Source organism: Cydia pomonella, chromosome 1 (assembly GCF_033807575.1).
Source record: "Cydia pomonella isolate Wapato2018A chromosome 1, ilCydPomo1, whole genome shotgun sequence".
Classification (NCBI taxonomy): Eukaryota; Metazoa; Arthropoda; class Insecta; order Lepidoptera; family Tortricidae; genus Cydia; species Cydia pomonella.
Window position 1 is genome coordinate 30,759,047 of NC_084703.1, and position 23,985 is coordinate 30,783,031.

The window sequence follows — 23,985 nt, forward strand, 5'->3', positions numbered from 1 at the left end:
TTCAAATTATCGATTTCGTTTTTAAGAAAAAACGCTAAGGTACAATTATGTTTATTACGCCAGGATTTAGTACCTTTAATGTTTAATCTGTTAGGTTCAAATAACTCAGTAAATCATGTCTTAAAAAAGGCTAGGCGCCAATTCAACGAAATCTTCCTAAGAAAAATCATTTTTAAGACATGATTTTCTGAGCTATTAGAACTTAACAGATTAAACATTAAAGGTACTAAATCCTGGCGTAATAAACATAATTGTACCTTAGCGTTAAAAAAGGCTAGGCGCCAATTTAAAGAAATCTTCCTAAGAAAAATCATTTTTAAGACATGATTTTCTGATTTATTTGAACTTAACAGATTAAACATTAAAGGTACTAAATCCTGGCGTAATAAAAATAATTGTACCTTAGCGTTTTTTCTTAAAAATTAAATCGATAACTTGAAAAATTATAACGCCTGCAAAATTGTAATAGCAAGCAAAATATAAAATGAGTAAAACTTGGAAAGCACAAATAAAATGACTCGTATTATAATTGAATATGAATGCACAAAAAAGGTACAAAAATTTGGCTTTTATAGAATTTATCAAGAACCACGGGAACATAGCGTAATGAAGTACACCCGCCATTCTGACTGTCAGGATGGCGGGTGACCTGTTTTTTGATGATAACTTTACGTACCGTGAGGTAAAAATTTTTTTAAACGAGGTACTAAATAGTACAAATTAGGTACAAAAATATGGTATGCTTTTCATTTGATTTTATTTAGGTACAGCCGCCATTCTGACTCTCAAATTATTTATGTATCAATTGTGTACTATAATAAAAAATAATGCCAAAACGCAATGTGGGGTTTGCCAGAGAGCATAATGTCAAAAATCAAATGTCTGCAGAAAAATTAAACAATATTAATGTGGTTTAGTGTTTTATTTCTACATTACACGTCCCTCACTTTGCTCTCTTGGACTTGATCTTCCTCAGATAGAACTCCAACTCCTTCCCTTCAAGCACGTAACCGTCAGCGCGGCCGCACTGGCCGGGGCGGCTTGCAACACACGCTAAATTAAACAAACAAATATTACAACAAGGCAACAATAATATATTTTATAAAATAAAATTGTATAGAAACTATCAGAGTAACTATGACAAGTAGATCATACAACTGCTAGACTGCTCCCAAAACGGGAACAGCCCGAAATGCAGATTCAAACTTCTCGATTTCATCATAGACATTAATTTAAATTATACTGAGGCCCTGTTTCACAATGTGCAAGTAATAATAATTCTGAATAAGCTACTTGCAAGTTATCTGACGAAAGTCGTCGTTGGCGTTTCATTCTCTTCAAATTAGCTTAACTGGTAGAAGTGCTAAGTTTTGCAGGAAGTTATATATAGCAGTTAATTTATTTGTTAATTGGCTATCCAATACTTGGACATTGTGAAACAGGCCCTAAAGCTGGTGTACTAGGTGCGCGGGCGTTGTAATTACTTGTACTAATTTCGGCTTAAAACTGTATGCGCAAGTAATAGTCTACTCGACAAACTGAACGGTGAAAACCAGAGATAAACTTAAAAATAGGTGTGATACGGTGATACCTCATCAGAGGCGTGATCCTCCACAGCCGGACCACCTCGCCTGATTGCGCTCAGTTTCTAATGGCGAAATGTACCCCCAATGTACCTCGTCGGAAATTGAACGTACCTCTGTAGTTTGGCAGATATATGCGTTTAAAAGGGGTCCAGCTGGGGAGTAAAATCTGCAGCCGGTCCACGCCTCGATCCGCTGATATCCGTGATTTCGAGATATAATTTAAATAACAGATGAATGTACCTGTTATGTACAGTCAGCATTAATAGTAGCGGATGAAACAACGCGCCTAAAGTATCTGGTATTCCGGATAACTTTTCCAAATATAGATAAATCTCTAAAATTTACATTCAAAAGTATATCTTTTACCGTCTTGTGTTCTACATATATAACCACCACATTTTGGTAAGCTGTTTCAGAACGGTAGATACTTTTGAAACCTTGTTTGATCCGCTACTTTTGATGCTGACTGTACCTATGAAAAAATCGTTTTTTTTTTTATTTATTTACAAATTGGTCTCGCAAATGAATTTTCATACATTTAATTTTTAAGTATATGCGCCTGTTTAAATATAATAGCAATTTTATGAGTGTGTACGTAATGTACACGGATTGCGAACAAATCTGATAAGGGGTTTGTTTTGACGTAACTAGTGTTCCGTACCCAAAGGGTAAAAACGGGACCAACTGTCTGTCACCACAGGCTGTATCTCATGAGCCGTGATAGCTAGACCGTTGAAATTTTCAGATGATTTATTTCTGTTTCCGCTATAACAACAAATACTAAAAACAGAATGATGTGAGATGATGGAGATCTTTTATATTTAGTTTTTAGTTTTAAGTTGTTTTGTGTTAGCATAAGTTCGATTTATTTGTTTTAGTTGTAAATTAACGTATAATAATAAATCTGACTGCTGTACATCAAATAAACTGTCTATTAAAACAGAATTAAATAAATATTTAAGTTTATCCCATACAACAAAATTTTGCTGTTTTTTGCTCGATGTTACGGAATGGTACAAGACCCTTCGTGCGCGTGTTTGACTCGCACTAGACCGGTTTTTAGGGTTCCGTAGCCAAATGGCAAAAAACTTTTTTCCGAAACTATAAGAGCTATACTGTTCAAACTTGGTACGTAGATGTATTCTATGAACCGCATTAAGATTTTTACACAAAAATAGAAAAATAAACAATAAATTCTGGGGGTTCCCCATATTTAGAACTGAAACCCAAAAAATCTTTTTTCATCAAACCCATACGTCTGGGGTATCTATGGATAGGTCTTCAAAAATGATATTTAGGTTTCTAATATCATTTTTTTCTAAACTGAATAGTTTGCGCGAGAGACGCTTCCAAAGTGAAAAAATGTGTCCCCCCCCCCTGTAACTTCTAAAATAACAGAATGAAAAATCTAAAAAAAATATATGATATACATTACCATGCAAACTTCCACCGAAAATTGGTTTGAACCAGATCTAGTAAGTAGTTTTTTTTAATACGTCATAAATGGTACGGAACCCTTCATGGGCGAGTCCGACTCGCACTTGGCCGCTTTTTTTGTTTCTTGCCATTGACGCCCTAGACTTTTGAAACTGGAATGTTATTGTACTAAAACGATTATCAATTTTCGACTGAAATTTATATCCTATGTATAACTTACTAAAAACACGCGCGCACGAAGGGTCTCGTACCATTCCGTAATATCGAGCAAAAAACAGCAATAAAAATCACGTTTGTTGCATGGGATACCAATACCATAGATATAATATCCCTAAAGATGGAGTCTAAGCAAGCTGTCACTATCGCCACTTCTTTTCTTTGTACGATTAACAATGTGCAACCACCTTGCTGTAGCCATGTCGATAAAGTCATATCTACAAACTATCGACATTTCTTGGAATTTTAATTTTACTTGAAAAGTTTAACGATACCTTAACCCATTCATGGCCAAGACCCGTCGAGCGTACACAATACGCCGGGCCACCATACAAACCGTTTTTAGCTAAAACGTATGACTCAGCTTATGGGTCTCTGGCCTGGCGCGCACGGTACGCCGCTTATGAAGCTGGCCAGTTTAACAACATTATGCAACATTTTTTTTCTGTGCCTATCAAAAAAAGATGAAGGAATGAACATTTTTATTTTTTACACATTTAACTTGCTGCGTTTGTTGTTGTTTTATGGGTCAATTCTCGGAAGTTCAATCTGACCCACTGATTTCGATGTGAGTCACTGGCCCTGCGGAACTGCTTGGGCATGACCCATATGCTGAGTCGCTGGCCCTGAATGGGTTAATGAACAAAAAACGCTTTTATTCTTTATCGTCTTTATCAGATCACGATTTTATTGTTACGCCACAGTATTTGTTGTTATAGCGGCAACAGAAATAAATCATCTGTTAAAATTTTAATTGTCTAGCTATTACGGTTCATGAGATACAGCCTGTGGTGACAGTCAGACAGACGGACAGTGGGTCCCGTCTTTACCCTTTGAGTACGAAACCCTAAAAAGTTACGTCAAAACAAACTTCTTATCAGAATTGTTCGCAATCCGTGTACATTACGTACACACATAAAATTGCTATTACATTCATCTGTTATTTAAATTATATCTCGAAATCACGGATATCAGCGGATCGAGTCGAGGCGTGGTCCGGCTGCAGATTTTACTCCCCAGCTGGACCACTTTTAAAGGGGTCCGCCTTTTAAACGTATATATCTGCCAAACTACAGAGGTAAAAACTGAGCGCAATCAGGAGAGGTGGTCCGGCTGTGGAGGATCACGCTCATTAGAGCCCCAAGTGTGAATTTATTCGATTTCGCGACGTGACGTACGGCGTTTGTGTTAAGTCTCATTTAGTATGGGATTTAGAAACAGCGCGCCAAGCGGAACGTTTTGGAGACTCAAAATCTCATACAAAATAAGATTGAACACAAACGCGTACACCATCGAATAAATTTACACAAGGGGTACAGATTCGTAATGATGCCTACAAAAATGTATGCCATCAAAAACATAACTTGTAAAAAAAACAAGTCTTGCAACTCAGTTCTTCCTACCGTAAAAAGTTGTGAGATCCATGTAAATACCAAGTCGGTTAATTTATTCATTCCTACTTAAAGGACCTTCCGTCCTAAGTTATTACGTAATTAGCTAACCTAACAACATTTTATAGAGACCATATGCGTAACGTTGTAATCCTATACATTTATATAGGATTACAAAGTTATTTATGCAGTTGGTTTATCTAGAAAACTGGACCGAAATTGCAAAATATTTGAGTTTTTCCTTGATTTATACACTGAACACTAATTATATTATTTAAAGCTTCTGTGTCTGCTAGAAGTGCCTTAGAGCTTTGATGATCGGTCAGTCAGTGAGTGAGTGAAAAAATGAAGAAACGTAGACTTAGACTAATTATAATTCTTAAACTACTGGTTCAAATCGAAAGAAATTTGAAATATCATCTTCCTCGCGTTATCCCGGCATTTTGCACGACTCATGGAGCCTGGGGTCCACTAATCCCGAGAATTGGCGTAGGCACTAGTTTTTACGAAACCGACTCCCATCTGACCTTCCAACCCAGAGGGTAAGCTAGGCCTGATTGGGGTTAGTCCGGTTTCCTCGCGATGTTTTCCTTCACCGAAAAGCGATTGGTAAATATCGAATGATATCGTAGATGTATAAGTACCAAAAAACTCGTTGGTACGAGCCGGGGTTTGAACCCGCGATCTCCGGATTGCAAGTCGCACGCTCTAACCGCTAGGCCACCAGCGCTTCTGTATGAAATTTTAAATATACTGTGTTTATTTATACAATGCCTGCTATGTTACTGAAACCCATTTGTGCCCCGCAGGGGCAAATGGGAATATACCCTTAAACTAGTACCATACATAGATGATGTGCAAAGTTGATAGAACTAATTCATAAAGTGGAGACTGCCTTACGATAAAAAAAAATTCAATCGTAGCTCCCTGGCGCCAATGACCTTGGATCTGAATCCCTGAGTTTACTTATGTTTTTTGTAGCTTTTCAAATTAACAGCAACTGTTTTAAGCAATATACTATCCCATATTTACTTCAAAGTTCATCGTCGAGATATTTGGCATCAAAGTTGAACAATTTTAGGCCAAAAACCTGGTTTTCTGGCCATAACTTTTGTGTTAATTAGTTTAAAATTAAAATCTCTGACCAGTTTTTAGAGTGTCAAAGACGAATCCACATATGTACAAAATAAGTGTTTTTTTTTAAATTAGGTTTTAAAAAATCATAAAAAATAAGTCCGTCAGTCTTACTTCACTCGCGAAACGCTCCCAACAAAACGATAAGCAAACGTGACATCACGGTCACCGAGAGCCCATCTTGAAATATGAAAAACATTAAAATTGCGATTTTGTTGGTGAAATATTGCGTTTATGTATATTTTTGTAATACAATTTTTTTTTGGATAAATTGTAAGGAATCGAATGGTAGCCTTACTTTATTCCTTTTTGGAAATTATTTTAATAACCACGTTATTGCGATAAATTGCTCATTTGCTATCTATTTTACAATATTTTTTTATAAAATTAAGCATGTGTCATCATCCCTATTCTATCTGTAGGGCAAATGTAGGAGTAACGACTCTAAACTTGTCAAAAATCGATGAAAACCGCGGGGAGCCCCTTAAGTAAATAATATTGTTATAAATACTGTAAAACTATATTAACAATATTAACTTAGTACCACAGTTTAGCACGTTCCCGGAACTTTAGTCCCGGATTTTTTTTTTATCGCAAGGCAGTCTCCACTTTACAACCAACTGTTCTAATAAGTTTAGGTATTTATACTCTGCCTATTCCAATCACCGATGACGTGTTACTTGAATTACATGTCAAACTTCAAGTTATTTCAGAACGAAGTTTGAAAATGTGTAATTTCGATTCTATGGCGGCGGGTAGGTGCGTGTGACTGTTAAAGTAAGGTCAGCCCAACCGCAGTGAAAGCATCAATATTTGGCTTGCCATAGCATGGATCAATCACAACTTGAAAGCCATTGTGTTGGTTGATATGATATCTAGATATATTTGGTCAGAATTTAAACCTAATTTAAAAAAAAAATTGATATGGTCGACATAATATGACTATAATAAAGACTTGCCCAATAGTCTTCCCGTGTGGAACTGTTCTTCTAGTGCAGCTTCAACTTTGGAGAGGCGCTGTCTTGAGATGTACTTCTTGGCGGTCTTCTTGCTACGCTTCTTATTGATGATGGCATCCTCAGCTTCAGTCTACAAATAAAAGTCATATGGTACAGTCGAACATCGTTCTAAGTTCGAAAAATCACAAAACACCCAAGGTGATTTTTGGTTAATTCACAGGCAATGTGTTACCAACCACTTGATGTGAATAAATAGTTTTTTTTTTCTACTACTTGTTGTCAGAAGGCACATGGTCAGACGTGCAAGGCCGGGATTTAGTTTCATCTCAATATAATCAGACTGGAGGATTGCATGAATTCAGTTTTGCATATTTATCATACACATTTCATACGACACGCAAATCATCATTTTGTGCAATCCAAGTTCCTATCATAAAAAATTGCTCCGTTTATAATTACTAAATTTACTTTTATTTATTTATCGAACCTATTGTGCAGTCATGAAAAATGTACAAGAAATTCTCTTACAGTCAACCAATGGGCCATAAAAAATGGTTAGTACAAATTTACTAATTTTATTTTTATACACCATAAAATAATTTATTTTATTTTAAAACCCGACCAGAAATATATAATCATTGTCAAGAGGGCGCTGTTATTCTCATGTATAGGGTGACAGTTCAGTTTAGAATGAAAAATTTAGTTTCAATGAAATTCCGCAATATGGCGCGTGACCATATATTACTGATCAAGCTTTACAACTACTGCAGGTCCGACGCCAACGACGGCTTGGCCAAACACATGGCGCGACGCAGCGCTTTAAGTACATGCTAACAGGTTAGCGACGTCAAACAGACTGCGTCCCGCCGACATCGCGCCCCGCGCCACGCGGCCCGAGCGCAGGCGCTGCGCGGCGCGGACGCAGCGGTACGCTGCGCCGCGCTTGGTAACATCAGTCGGACGTTAGGCAGCGCGCGGTACGTAGCAATATATTAGTTATTCAGATTGTGATTACGGATATAGAAAAATTTATGTGTCTTGTTTCGTTACGAATGGTTGCAAAAAGTATGAAAAGAACTTTTCTTCATCCGATTGTAACTCCCGGCACAATCTGATATATTTTCCATATTCCAATCTTTTAGTATTAATTGGATGAACCCACTTTCTTGCACGCTTTCTAGAAGCGACCGCCAGAAACAAAAGAGTGTCCTCAATGTCAGAGTCGTCCGATTCACTCGACATTTTCGTATAGTAGCGTTGCTTCGAACAAAAAAACGCTCTGATCTGTGGCTTCCTTCGAAAGGAATGAGCGGAGCGACCCTCCCCGCGCGCATGCTGAATCCGGGTGCGAGTCACGCCCGCATCGCGCCGCGCTCACGCCGTTTTCCCGCGCGCGATGGGGGCGTGTTGAGAGCGCGAGGCCGGCGCGATCCGCGCGCGCCCTGTTTGAACAGGCATCGCGTCGGCATCACGCGGCGCGGACACGGCGCTGCGCCACGCCATGTGTTTGGCCAGGCCTTAAAGGCAGAGCCACGCTGATGGCTTGTAAATTGGTATGTGTGTGTGTGTGTGCTGAACGCAACGCACAGCGTCGGTGGTCAACACGTCCACAGTGGACGACGACTTTTCACTGTCGTTGATACGATTGGTCATGTGCGGGGGGGGGGACTGTATGTAATTTAGTAATAATAATTGTCAATTTTAACAAATTTTGACGGTAGCTTTGTTATTGGAAAAAGAAAAAGCACGACCGTATACGAAGGAAAGTAAACACAACACGTCATCAAATATTTTTGAAGACAAAAAAGAAGGATATTATTTTAATAAAAAAACACTTATAAGATAACAATTCAAAATTGACTAAATCAGGGGTTCCCAAAGTGTGCGCCGCGGCGCCCTGGTGCGCCGTAGAAAGTAGAGAGGGGCGCCGTGAGTTCTATCATTATCCGAAACCACAAATATTCGCGGGTACCTATTTGAGCGCTCGCATCGGTAAATAATATAGCGTCGTGTCACTCTTTTTCGACCGTGATTTTAAATTAACAAGGGCGCCGTTGCAAAATACTAAACTTGTAACTGCGCCGCATGTTGAAAAAGATTGGGAACCCCTGGACTAAATATGTGTACTTCTGTAAACCAAAAGCAATTTAAATATACTCTTAATGTAGGTTTGGGCCAGGGAGATATAACTAATTATCCATCAAAAAGACGCCCTAGACACAAATCATTTGAAGAAAAATGCCATTTTGTATGTGACGACTAGACACGACCTCAACGCTGCAATGGTTCAAAATAACTAAATACGCGACGCAAAGCGTTTGGACCCCGCATACGAAGTCAAAAAGACTTTTAGTATGTTCATCTGGAAACCACAAGGTATAAAGCGCACAGAGGGTTCCGTATTTTCGATTTTTTCATGTAACTATAAACATGAAAAGATTTTTGACCAGAATAATACCGAATATACTTGTATTCAGCGCCATCTGTCAGCAAATTGGCTCCCTAATTTGCGCGACGCAAACATTTAACACAAACACAAAGAGTTGTGTTATTTATTATAAATAGTTAATGTAAACTACCTCCATACTTACTAATTTAGCACCCTTCTTCCTGCCTAGCGGCAACAAGTAGTGCGACTCGTACCACTGACGGAAGGGAGTCGCGTCCACCACAACAATTGCGTTCTTCACCAGGGTTTTAGTACGCACTAACTCATTGTTAGACGCATTGTACACAACATCAATGATGCGAGTCTTTCGGGTGGAACCTGTAACAAAGTATAAATCCCAATCTAGCTAAGTACGATTAGGGCAAGAGGGCTTCCATATACTTGTGTGTGTACAGACAGCATCAAATAAATAGTGTCGGCCAAATATAAAATATATCGTAACTGGCCCCTATGGCTACGCACGGCGCTCTTGTGCTAATAAACCCTATACGCAAATATATGTAGCGTTCCATGCCTAAAAGGTCCTTATGCTCCATGCTATGCTATATGCTATGCTTCATGTGCAAAAGGCCCCTTACCTGTGGAAAGCCACATTTTTTATTTTATTTATTGAAACTTAATTATTGTACTGAGAATTTTTATAATTTTCATAAATAGGGATTGCAATTCGTTCGAGCAGATCCAGTGATCCAGCAGGATCCGGCACTTTTTAGGAGCTATGGGATCCGGTTAAAATCATCAGATAAAGCAAAATAAAAAAAAGTCAATATGTGTATAGATGCACGCGCTGTGCGCTTTAAATGATGGTAAAGACAATGGATGGAAGATACAAGTTGAACAGAACAAAGAACGAATGAAAAAGTTAGATTTAGTAAGATAAGAAGATATATTATAATGAGACAATGATAAAGAACAGAAGTGGATTTCCTCTTCTTTCATATTTTGGTGGCACGATTCGACGATTACTTAAATACTATAATAGAAGGAATAATTAAAGAATGGAAATGTCATGGCAAACATTGGTCACAAAGGCTAAGGAGGAGGTTCATGTTAATATAATGCTGTGATAGGAGATCAAAACTAAACAAAAGTCGGCGGTACTCCACCGACTAGAGTTAGGCTCATAAATGAGAGAATGAAATAACTTTAATATCCTTTTCACGCCGCTGTTGGGAAATGTGGCAACAGAGGAGCTACCGCGAACCACGTTCGACGTGTTGCCTCCCTGTCACACTTACGTACGAATTTATGAATGCGACAGAGAGGCAACACGTTGAACGTGGTTCGCGGTAGGCCCTCAGATGGTCTAAAACCAAGCTGGAAAGTAGGCAATAGCTGTAGCACCTGAACCACCACTACTACAATGTTTCATTGTTATCATCATCTGTCATTGCTGATCATTGTTATCATTAACTGTAATGAGTGATGGTAAGCAGTCCATTTATGGCGCAACTTTTTCCTTCAAAAATAAAATAAGGGTGTTTATAGGACCAATGACTAAATAAAACGAATAGTGTGAATCAATTTAAATACAATCTTGACAAACTAAGTAGTGAAATCGTGCTAAGTGAACTCTGATTTATGGCTCCTCTTCACGATGGCCCAGCGCTGGCCCAGCGAGATGGCCATGCGATGGTTGAAACGCCACTACACGATGGCGACATTCAGTTGCGATCTATTCGTTTTCCAAGATGGACGTGGAAGCATTAGCCGCTGCAGCAATTTATTTATACGCCACGTACCAACCTTTTCTTAATCTGCACAATAATAAAGTAATTAAAAAGAAATGACGTAGAAGATTATGGTGGATGTTATCTATCCATCGCAATAAATAAATAAACTACTTATTATAGGACAGTATTACACAAATTGACTAAGTCCCACGTAAAGCTCAATAAGGCTTGTGTTGTGGGTACTTAGACAACGATATACATATTATATACATATGTATAAATACTTAAATACATAGAAGACATCCATGACTCCGGAACGAATATCCATGCTCATCACACGAATAAATGCCCTTACCAGGATTTGAACCCGGGACCATCGGCTTCATAGGCAGGGTCACTACCCACTAGGCCAGATAGGTTGTCAACTAAGTCAATTTAAATTTGTGCAATAAACTCTTCAAAGCTTTAAATAAATAAAAAATAAAAATAAAATAAAAATCATTTATTTCAGACCTTGGTCCATACAGTGTTAGTACGAGTTAGTAAAACCCTACTAAAAATCATTACTTGTCTCTTCCTTAATGTGCCGTTGTGTAGGTATATATTGTGCATATATATAATTTATAATAAATAAATAAATATCATAGGACATTATTACACAAATTGACTAAGTCCCACAGTAAGCTCAATAAGGCTTGTGTTGAGGGTACTTAGACAACGAAATATATAATATATAAATATTTATAAATACTTAAATACATAGAAAACACCCATGACTCAGGAACAAATATCCATGCTCATCACACGAATAAATGCCCTTACCAGGATTTGAACCCGGGACCATCAGCTTCGTAGGCAGGGTCACTACCCACTAGGCCAAACCGGTCGTCAAATTTATGTATGTATAATAATATATATTTAGATATGTCGGTATCTAATTATTTATTTAAATTGTGAATGTACAGTATATACAGATGTCTGCGTAATGTATAAGTAATTTTCCTAATCCTCTAATTAATTCGTGCACTATTTTTATAAAAACCTTTTTTTTTATATCCTGCTGCCTTATTTCTGTTTTGGTCTTTATGTTTGGAGTTCCATGTTACGCTTTCTCCCCGATATAACTCTAAAAACTTTATTCTTTCGTGATGCGGCCACATACTCGTCATTTTTAATCAAAATAATACACAGCACGAACGTCCTCACTTGACCGCGTTCGAGCACGCACTGTGGGATGGGCCACGTGTAGATGCGGACAGCCATCGCTGGTCCACTGCCTTTGATGTGCGGACGAAAAACCGACACCGCGGCCATCCCATCGCCATCCCGCCGCGACATAAGCCATCCGACGCCACTACCCTATCTACACGCTGGCCCAGCTTAGTGGGCCACTATGATGGTCCATCGTGTAGAGGAGCCATTAGATGTACCAGCATCAGCTGCCTGTCTAAAACTAAATAATAATAATAAACCATTCAATTCACGTAAGGCGTTTTCGCTTTTGTAGCTCTTTGTTTTTTTTAGCAAAAACGCTTATAAGTTTAGAGTAGATTTGAAGCAAACAACAGAAAAACGCCTCTTAAAAGTGATAAAAAAGTAAATAAGGCGGGATCGGAAAATACCGAATTCGATAGTGTAAATGGTTTGACTAAAAATACAAGAAACACGTATACGCTATAAAAGTGAGTTCTTCTAGTCAAGAAAATATATCGCGCTTTCTTTCAACAATTGTTCTCACGCTAATATAAATATAAATTTCTATTAAAGTACTTATAGTTATGCAATTTTTTCTTATTTCCTCGCAGTATCGTGAAAAGCACTATGTAATGCCTCGGCCGGAAACGACGGACTCGTATTATTTTAGGGCTCAGTGGAGGCCCTCAAACTCACTCGTCCATCTTTAAGCGGTTTTCCGGCCTCTCCTACAATATACTATATTGATACATATGTTTAAATTTCATTTGAATTTTTGCTGTAGACTAGGTCAAAGCCTCCTTCAGCCGTTTCCATCCGACTTTGTCTAGCACTTTGCCATTTTTGCCTTCAAGTCACGGCAAAGCCACACATTGTGTCATACTTTCTAGAGGCGACATGGTATAAACTCACATCAAAAATATATACGATATTGTACCATAATTAAAAAAATAATTAGTTCACGGACTTACGAGAAAACAATGATCAATCTTTCACCGCTAGGAAGCATACTTCCTGGAGGGCTCTATCTATTTCACTATATAGCAGTCGCGTTATCGACAGTCGAGTCGCCCGGGAGGCGATTGGTCATGGAAATCTGTCCCTGGCTCGCGGTCTAATGTCACCGCTAGAAAGTATGACACCACATAATATCATCTATAAATTACTTTAGACCATTCATAATATTTATATTAACAACAAAAACTGTTTATTTTCAATCATTTCTATCGCATGTGGCATTAACATTCGCAAGACCAAGCTAAAACAATTCAATGTTGTTTAATTTTACTAGCACACGCCAGTTGTAATATTGTTGACCATAATGCAATCGAAGTGTTATATTTTATACATTTTTTTTTTTAATACGGGAATACCATTTTAGGGGACTATATCAAGGGATATAGAAATCTGGTACAAAGCAATCCTAGATAGACCCTTGTGGATACCCGTGTTTGATTCTGCCAACCTTGCTAGAAAAGTTTTAGTCTCAGCTTTTTGAGTCCGGTCTGGAGTCCAGACTCTGGACACATCCCTTCAAACATGTTACTGTGTATGACAGTAGCGGCGCGTGAAAATTCTGGCTAGGCAACTCGGAACAAAAAAACACCTTAACATTATATACTTTTTTTCATGATAAAAGTGAGGCGTGCGCTAGGTGTGTCCTTGAGCGCGACCTTTTGCAGTTAGTGTATAACCACCTTTGCCATACTATTATACTCACAACATACAAAATATCACTAGTTTAGTAACTTTATATATAAATTCGTGCACACAAGTAAATAAAATCACATAAAAACATTTAAAACTCTAATAATAACAACAAGCCTTGGTAACAACCGGGACGGGAGTGTTCACAAACACACAAATTCTAAAACCTATTACTACAAACCTACAAACAGTACTTTCTTTGAAAAAACGTTCTTTATCAAATTATTAAACTTGAGAATACATAAGATTCTGCTCCCGGACTTTATGAATATGTGCATGCATTTTTCCAATATAAACCTTATGGTATTATGTTTAAGGTTTTTATTCAAATGAATAACCCGATACAAGACCGAGTTGCTTTGAAACTCATTCGCGTGGACTCTCTATAGCAAACTTTATGAGCGTGTGCGTGAGTTTTCGTATCTGTGTAGTGGCGCATGAATGAATAGTCAAGCTTAGCTGTACTTCGCGCGCCTGCTATGATTAGTGCTTTAGTAAATCGTGTTATCAATTCCAAGGTAATGTAATACGTAGTGTTTTCATTATGGATATATTTTTAATTTTAATGATGATATATAAGTTTGGTTTATGTAGCAATAAATTTTAGGCAAGCCGGTGGGAATCGACTTGTATGGACCCGCCGCCCCTGGTGTATGATTGGTGTTAAACCGTCAACACTGTAGACCACTGTCAGAAGTCTGATGACTTGTCTCACGTGTTGTTGGACTGCGTCCGGAATTCGGACTTGAGAAAAATAATTGTGGTAGTTTGGTCTCCATGCACAACATACAGATCAATTGTTGGATGGCAGAGCCTTAATCAGACAAAGCAATCAGTGTATACCACTTTATTGATCTCTCCCTTGCGTAGGGAACTATAAAAGCACCCATGAGGCTGAAATGGTCACCTAGTGACCAAATCCTCAATAAAAATCAGATTAAAAAAAAGAATTTAAGCACAATCTGTTTCTTCACATTAGCTGATAGGATAGACTTAAGCAATTCATTTTAGCGAGCCAACACAGTGAATCGAAATGACTTCGCATTTATTTTAAAAAACCCTATTTTATAAAATGCTTTTCGGTTGAAAATGATATAAGGTTTAAAAAATGGTCTATAAATTTTTTCAAAATAAGGCTTATTTAAAGCAGAAAAAAATAAAATCTGTTTTTTTTTTTTTGTGTGAAACTGAAAAATAGGTATCTTATTATAAGAAAACCGTTACCGATCTCTCTTTCTAACCTTTAGAATATTATTCTCCTACTTAAAAACAGTAGTTAACAGCTTATCTCAGCAGGTGCCCATTCTTATTTATAGTCCAGTCAAAAGTCAGTAAAAACAACATTATTCGTAGTGTTTTTTTTTTCAATAGTTTAACGGTATATTAATGATAATTTAGTGTAAATACGACATATTTTTGAAATTTTATTAAGATTAAAACAATTTTGTACAAGATAATAGCTAAAAATTACATTTAAATACAAACATTTATATACAATTGAATTAAAAATATATATATTCTATACTTGTTAACACAAAATACTTATTGCGGTGTTCTTAATAACTATTTTAATAACAAAAAAACCCTAAACCGTAAAAATATACTCGAGAAATCAACAATAACAACATAAGTTGACAAATAAAATGCATTTTAAAAATATACTTGGATGAAATTGAGGGCATCAATCTCAGTTTTTATTTCTAATTCCTGATTTTCGACTGTAACTTACGTTTCTTTTACAAACTGGAACAAAATAGGGCGACATAAATGAGTTGAGGAGGGTTTATCATATGGTTTCGCCGTCACAAGGTTTCAATGGTACCAGGCTAGCCATAAAAATGCTTGATTCAACGAATGCAGTTTCTGATGTCATTTTATAGTTACTTTGTCCAGAAATTCCATCAAAGCCCCATTTTCTTTGTAGCTTTAATGTTTGGTCAAATCGCCTTCAAAAATCTTTTCACCACACCAACTGGTAAAGGCCCTCTTGATTGTTCAAAAACTAATGAGAAGGTTGCATTTTATCCACATGTGGGGCAAAGTAATCAGATGCAATTTTTGAGTTGTTTCCTTACGTAAGCTGGTAGAATTGACTTTTAAATGATGATTTCGGATGATAAATTTTTATTTAAGTTCATTTGGATTTGATTTGGTTTGATTTTTTTGGTATTTCATAGTATTTTCCTCGCGTTGGTGTGGTGAAACCCTCGCAACGCTCAAGATTTCACTTCTCGAACCACTCGCTACGCTCGCGGTTCAATTTTGGAATCCTTCGCTTGCTTGGGTAACAATATTTGCACGAGCGGTTAAACAACAATTTTGCCCCCTTGTAAAACAAATAACTATTTTGCCGTCAAATCTAATAAGGTAATACGATGGATATAAATTCAATCCTTGGTCACTTGCTGTATCGCATAAAGTAATATACTGCAATTTTGAAAATTTTTGAGAAGTCATTAAGGATAGTAGAGCCTTCTATGGAGAACATAACTTGTCTCTTTTATTGTTTTTTATGCAACGGTTTACCTTATCTATGTCTTCCGGATGATTCAGTAAATGATCAATAACTTTGCTTAAGTTAAATACTGTTCTTTAATCCAAGAGAAGTAGCTGCACGCAATTCCTCGGGTGATAAGGATTTGTTTATCCGCTCTAATCGTCTTTTTTTTGTCTCAAAGAAAGGTCTTCAAAAGGTTTGCGAGAACTTGAAGGTATATTGAAATGTAAGTTCTCCGATGGTTTCTTAGTGGAATCATTTTACTTAGCAAATGTTATTTTAGTTAATTGAAGTGCCTAATATCTCAAACTATTATGCTAATTTTGATATCAACTGTGAAGTTTTATTGTACAAACCGTAATCATATATTTTTTATTTATTTATTTGGGAAACAAACAGCTAACAATGTTACATAATATGAATTCATATTAATATAACACAAGCCAAAACAGTTTCCACTAGTAAAGTAATTAAAACATAAAAGCTCGAAGGGAACTTAGTAAAATACATAAAGTATTATTCAAAGCAATCAAGTAGTAAATCGGAAGCTATTTAGCAGGTATTTTAGTGGACACTTATGTTTGTTCATTTGGGAGAAGAAAAGGTACAGTACAATTTTTACGTTAGTGTGTTATGTAGCTTGTTGTTAAGTTAGGTTTTTTTTTTTCTTCATTGAGGTAACAAATTTACCCAGCTTCATATTGAACACATCAAAATTGGAGTTTTTGTTGTACTTTGTATGACAGAATGGAATGGTGAATAACGCTTGATCTAGTTCGCGAATTAGGACATCTATATGAAATATTGCTAATAAGATATTGCGACTCGATTAGATGGTTTAATAATTTAAACAGAAAAATTTTATCTTTTTGCTCCCTGTGCAGCTGTAGACTTACCATGTTATCACCATCAAACCTATATTTCATCAATTTAATAAATTTATTTTGGATCTTTTCGATGGCATTAATATGCACCGAATATTGAGGACTCCAAACGACGGATGCGAATTCTAAATGCGATCTGACAAAGGTATTATAAAGTAAAGTAATAGTTCGGGGATCACAAAAATATTTACCTTGGCGGAAAATAAAACCTAACATTTTATATGCTTTTGACGTAATTTTGTCAATATCAGAAGTAAGCTGAATTTCGCTGTTTAGACATCAAGATCTCTTACTTCAGTGACCCTATTCAGTTTTTTGTTTTTGATCTGGTAATCAAAAGTAAGTTTTTGACACAGTAAAGATCTAACCTTTTTAAGTCATCCTGTAAAAGTATGCAATCTTCAATAGATTTAACCAAAGTAAAATTTTTAGTATAATCTGCAAAAAGTAAAATTTTGGAATAGTGAAAGCATTTAACTGTCATTAATAAACATGTTAAACAGCAAGGGGCCCAGATGGGACCCCTGCGGGACACCGGACAAAACAGGGACAAGAGGAGGTATATCCTTTGACAGATACAGCCTGAGAACGATCTCGAAAGTAAGATGTTAGCAATCTTAATAAATCGCCATGGATTCCGAAAGTGTTCAATTTGGTAAAAAGGATAGTACTTATGCGAAATTATATCAAAGGCCTTAGAATAATCAGTGTAAATGGTGTCCACCTGAAACCCTTTTTCCATGGCCTTCAAAGAAAAATCTAAAAATTCAGAGAGATTCGTCTCAACCGAACGCTTATTCATAAAACCATATTGAAAAGGAGTAAGCATGGATTTTATTACATTAAACAATTTATCATAAACTATTTTCTCAAATAATTTAGGAACAGTGGACAGTTTTGATATACTGCGATAAGTTTTTATGTTGTGTTTGTCACCATTTTCATGTATAGGGACCACTAAAGAGCGCTTCCAAGCAATTGGCATAATTCCTGATCTTAAAGACAGTGAGAATAGCACTGATAAGGGAAAATATAAGGTTTTACTACATTTTTTAAGGAAAATTGGGTGTATACCATCAGGGCCTCCGCCTTTAAATTCCGATAATGCACTGACATATCGTTCAACCAAATCTGGATGAAACTCGATATTATTAATAACATTTAATGTTGATTCTGATTCAGTGGGCGAAGATAAATCATTAGGTAACGGATCATGTGTGAATACCGATTGGAAAAACGAGTTAAAAAGATTGGCAATTGTAGGACCGTCGTTAGCTACACTGTTGTTAAAGAAGAGAGAATCGGGAATATTGCCGTTACCCCTATGCTTTGCGGAAAATAACAAGTTACGTACTTTCATGTTTGCTTATATTTAAAAACTTCATAATTTTCTCTTAAGTATACAATTATTATTTTCTTTAGTCATAGTTATAAAAATGTCAAAAATATGTCTTATTTTCAGTAAATTATAATTAATATACCGTTAAACTATTGAAAATAAAACACTAAGAAAAATATTTTTTTTTACCTACTTGACTGGACTATAAAAAAGAATGGGCACCTACCGAGATAAGCTGTTTACTATTTTCTACTATTTTTAACTAGGAGAATAATATTCTAAAGGTTAGAAAGAGAGATCGGTAACGGTTTTCTTATAATAAAATACCTGTTTTTCTGTTTCATACAACAAAATTAAAAAAAAAATTAATTATTATTATTAATTTTTAATTATTTCTGCTTTAAATAATCCTTATTTTGAAAATTTTTTATATAACATTTTTTAATCCTTACATCATTTACAACCAAAGAGCATTTTTTTAAATAGGGTTTTAAAAGAAAAATGCGAATTTGCCTTTTTTTGTCAATTTGATCCATTGTGCAACACTAATATGGCATTAAAGAGGATTAGATAAGCAGTCGTATTTTTTTTGCATTGTGTTAAATAATTTTATATTTAACTTCCTAAAACAAATAAAGTATTATATTAGAATTAGCGTTTAATATTTAATCTAACCTTTTTCAGAGAATGTCTCTTTAATATTAATAATAGGATGGTTCCTCCTATTTACCTAATTACTTTATGATTAATTAAATTGTTTCACAGCACTCGCAGCAGTCATGAAATCAAATTTAGACAAATACACTGAAAAGTCCATACTTGAGTAAAAACGAAAGCATAAAAAATGCATTTTAGGCAAATCCTTATACAGTGTGTCCCTAGCCATTGGACAAAGCTGAAATGTACATATGCATTAGGGTATATAGAACCAGTGTACAAAGTATCATAACAACCGGTGTAGCTTCGAAGAAATTAACAAATTACCATATTTTACTTTGGAGCAGCCTGTATGTGTTAGTAGCTCCTAAGGTAATATCCTAAAAGAATAGTATGGAACCTTCTTCTACCTATTCGATTATCTATTTTATTTATGACACTAATAAAGCTTCTGACTTTTGAAAAATGTCATCATTATTAAATATTTCAAACAAATTGTCAAAAACACTGCCAAAGATTAACACAGTGTTCCTTTTCGTTGTCGATTATTGCAAATAACTTTGGTTTGAAAAAAATATATTTTTATCTTTTGTTCTAATTAAAAAATATTAACGTCAGAGCATTCCTGATAAGAAACCCTATGTGGGATTTCAGGGTTTGTCCAATGGCTAAGGTCACCCTGTATAATAGGATATCATTAAGTAGGCTCTTAGAGAAAGTTGAAAAATGTTAATACTAGTACTATAAACACTCCTGAAATAATTTTAAATTTACTTTTTAGCACATTTTATAATAAATAAATAAAATAAAAAGCCTATTAACACATTCACTGCCAGACAAAAAACGGCGCACTACCCCAGAAACCGGAGGTCTATAGCTGCATACAAAACAACCCGCCCAGCAGGTTGTCCAGCATCTGAACAAAGTTCACGAGCGCCCACCAGGGTTCCCGGCAGTGAATGTGTTAATGAGATTTAACTATTTGTTATATAGATTTGTTTGGTTAATTGATGTTAGTAAATTTTTTTTTAGTTAGGTTTTACTTATTATTATTATTATTTGGTTTAAGACAGGCAGCTGATGCTGGTACGTCTAAATCAGAGTTCACTACACGATTTCACTGCTTAGATAGTCTGACAAGATTGTTTTTAAATTGATTCACACTACAAGATTCCTTCATTATATTTATATTTTATTAATATATTATAAAAAATTACATTTTAGTCCTCTTATTATCTCCTTATTTATGAAGTTCTGCACAAAGGTTTTACAAAATATATATGGGATCCTTTATGTATTAATTTGTCAATAATTAAACCAAAATCTACCTATCCTATCCTAATCTATCTTTCCTCGGTACCTTGCCACGGGGGCCCATTTTAGATTTAGATTTTTAGTTTTATATAGTAGTTTTAATTTTCTTTAATTGTGTTACTTATATAACCAAAATCTTAACATTCAAATAATGATGAGAGATTAGCCAAATATTCGGCAAGTATTGCAATAGTTTCAATTCAGCGCATAATGAATATCATTAAAAGGACAGTTTCCACACACATTTTAGCGCCATCAACAACATGATGATTCTGGTGACATTTAAGCCACTTGAATTGAACTTGGTTATAATGTAAATCCCATTCAGATTTGCAGCTCTCCACCACTACAGAATTTGACTGAATGACTGAGGTTTCCGAATGATTGAGCCAAATGGATAATTAATATTTAGGGGGCTATGTAAACTTCTTTCGCAAACCTTGCTTTTAATGCCTCGCAATCATAACAAGTGAAGTAAGCAAGCGGCCACGTAATTTGAACCTAATAGAAGTATGTCTCCAATTTCTTAGGTTCAAATTATGAAGTATTTGATAATAAATTGCGAGTCAGCGCAGCATAGACAAGCAAATAGTGCTAGAAGTATGGATAACTTCATAGACTAATATATCTAAGGACGGGCCTTACGGGCAATAAGAATGGGGCCAGTACAGTGGTTTCACGCATACGAATTTGAGCCAATCGTGCAATCTAACGCCACAACGCGATTGGTTGATGATTTCGCATCACGCAGGCAATTGATCGCAACTAGTTGCGTTAAATTGCACGATTGGTTCGAATTCGTCAGTGACACCACTGAACTAACACCATTCAGAGTGCCGTAAGGCCCGTACTGCGATATATATGTCAATGGATAACTTACACTCGGAGCCCCAAGAGAAGTTTCCTGTATCAAGACGCAGGGCCCGATATTTCACGTTGCCACCACGCGAGCGCACTAAGTGAATACGCTGGGAGCCAAGCTGCAATTAACAGAAAGTAGCGGTTAAGAACAGTATCGACCCACTGCAGATATGACAGATATGAACAAGACAAAGCAGTCACATGTACACTTTTATAGGTTATAATATACAAAAATAACTCGAATTAACAAATAAGTACATAACGAGGTGCATCACTTACTTACTTTTAACAGTTATGTCTTTAATTGGCTTAGCAATAAAAAATGAATAATTAACACACAGTCCTCACCTTTGTGTTGGCTGCCGGGCGACCCAACTCATACTTCCTCTTCTTACGAATGGGCGCACGTTTGCCGCCAGTGGCCCTTCGCTTATGCCAATGATCACGACTAATACCTGATAAAATGTATAACACTCACTTTAAACTCAGAATTTACACAGTAGACTTGCAGCAGTAAAGCTACAGGATCCGGCATGAATTCACATCGTGATTATGGACTAAGAGCGAAAATATGAATACAAATTACGTAAACGAAATAACTACACATTTTACACCGTTCTTTAAATAAAATTTAAATAAGTAAAACGAGATTATAATAGATTAAATATGAAACTGTACGGACGCACTCACCCATCTTTGCTGGATCGCGAAAGAAAGGATAAGTGGCAAGTTTGACGGCACCAACTCTACTTCGTCAAGTCAGTAGTCTATGGTATATTACTTCTATAACGGCGTTATCACACGGGTTTTTTTAAGCACTCCGATATTGGATTGCAGAAATACGAATTATGTATTTTTTTTCGACAGTTCTTATAATATATTGTAATAAATAAGTATTCTTTCGAAGACATTAATTAATATGTTAAAGTGAAATAGTTCAGGACCGCAAAGAAAGGCGCCCTTTTCAAATATTAATACTTCACTATCTCGAATTATGGTTTATCTGAAAGAAAACATAATTGAACTTGAAACTTAAATTAAATCACTATTGTGTTCACAATCACTGCAGATTGACTAATTGTAAAATTTTTAAACTATTTCACTGAAATCCACAAAATCAGAGAAACGTTATAATAATTGAATGACTATGCCTAATGCGAGCTTTCAAAAAAGGAATTCGTTATTATTTACATTTAACAAATATCAGCCAGGTACTTACACACTCTATACTGAAAATGTTAAAGGCCAGTCCAGACGGAATAATCAATAGATCGATTTGACCAGAAAATTGCTATGGGGATAGGCTCATAGAGAAGCGCTTACCATACTTACTCCACGCCTTGCCTGCAACTATCAGACAGGAGAAAAAGAAATTTAAAAGAGCTTTGTTCCAACATTACCTTGATAGCATTTAACACATATCTATCCAATTTATGCCTCAACAATTAATTCGATTTAAGACTTTATAATTATCATGTGCCTAATCTAGTACAGCCCCACGGATCCGACAGTCAAACTATGCAAACAGTTTTGTGGGACGTTGTATTGTATATTAAGTCAGTATCCATTGTATTTTATTGAAATAAAATAACATAAATAAATAATAAATTGGCGTCAATCTCCAATATTATCACACCACCTGATTTGGCCAAATCATTTAACAAGATTGGCGAATAATTGTTCCAGTCTGACTTAATATATATAAGCCATAAAGGGCCCTCCACACTCGTGCGCGAATCGAGGCGCGAAGCCGCGAACGTGAGTGTGGAGGGCCCTCGCGTTGATTTTGCAGATTGTTCACGCCTTCACGCCTTATTCCCGGTTTTTTGTCGGTATTTGGCCCGCGTCAAAGGAGACGCGAAGCGCGAACTTGCAAGACTCCACACTCGCAATCGCTTTGCGCCGCGATTCACTCACGAGTCCGTTAATCTGTTAAACTGTCATAACCTTCTATGGCGGCTACTTGGTTATATTCGGTGCGAATAGGTGCGAACTTGATGAACCAAAAATAAATTTGACAATTAGTGCCTTGCCGCAAACTAAATACGATCAGCTGACGCTTCGGCGCCATCTTGCCGCGAACCAAACTGCGAAATCGCCGTGAAGTTGTGCGAGTGTGGAGTCTACGTCAACGTCGCTGTATGTTCGTTCCGCGAAGTCGCGCCGCGATTCACGCGCATAGTCTGGAGGGGACTTAACAGATGGGTGACAAAATATCTCTTACTCGCTCTCACTCATAGCTGCGTCCTTAACTGACGTACGGCGGACCACCTTACCACAGGCTAAGAAATAATACAGTCGGTCGACGAAGGCGTCTAGACAGGGCAACCGTACGGAGTGCGAGGGGGGCGAGCGGGAGGGGCGGTCCCTGAGTTTCATACGCGTCATTGTTCATATTCAGGGATGATTTTGAGGGCTGACGCGTGTTTTGTAATTATCAATCAATTTGTGCACAGTTAAAATGGTGCATACGACATGTGCTGTGCGACAAAGCATATAGAACTGCGATTTCATCAATTCACAAATATGAATATTGATAATATTATTTAATTTTATAATGTTTAATTTATAAATTTTCTCATGTCATGCTAACGTAAACAAAATGCGGATGTAAAAGCGTTACGCTTGCCAATAAAAATTGAAATACCGCAAAAATATATATCTAATTGTTTATTTCAGTGTAAACA

General features: G+C 36.4%; 1 protein-coding gene across 1 annotated transcript; it reads right to left on the reverse strand.

Annotated features, from left to right (window-relative positions):
- Nucleotides 1–907: 907 nt before the first annotated feature.
- LOC133528397 (small ribosomal subunit protein eS8) lies at nt 908–22,119 on the reverse strand. The gene is made up of 6 exons (XM_061865778.1): nt 21,989–22,119; nt 21,647–21,753; nt 21,318–21,417; nt 9,315–9,490; nt 6,724–6,853; nt 908–1,053 (listed from the first exon to the last, which is right to left on the reverse strand). The coding sequence occupies exons 1-6, from the start codon at nt 21,990–21,992 to the stop codon at nt 944–946; spliced, it is 627 nt and encodes a 208-aa protein (XP_061721762.1). The 5' UTR covers nt 21,993–22,119; the 3' UTR covers nt 908–943.
- Between the last annotated feature and the right edge of the window lie 1,866 nt (nt 22,120–23,985).

Excerpts from the sequence above, each read along its gene's own strand:
- LOC133528397 (XM_061865778.1), bottom strand. Across the intron at positions 21,418-21,646 it reads GCCCGGCAGCCAACACAAAG|CTTGGCTCCCAGCGTATTCA; the intron begins GTGAGGACTGTG and ends TGTTAATTGCAG. Across the intron at positions 1,054-6,723 it reads CCACACGGGAAGACTATTGG|CGTGTGTTGCAAGCCGCCCC; the intron begins GCAAGTCTTTAT and ends TGTTTAATTTAG.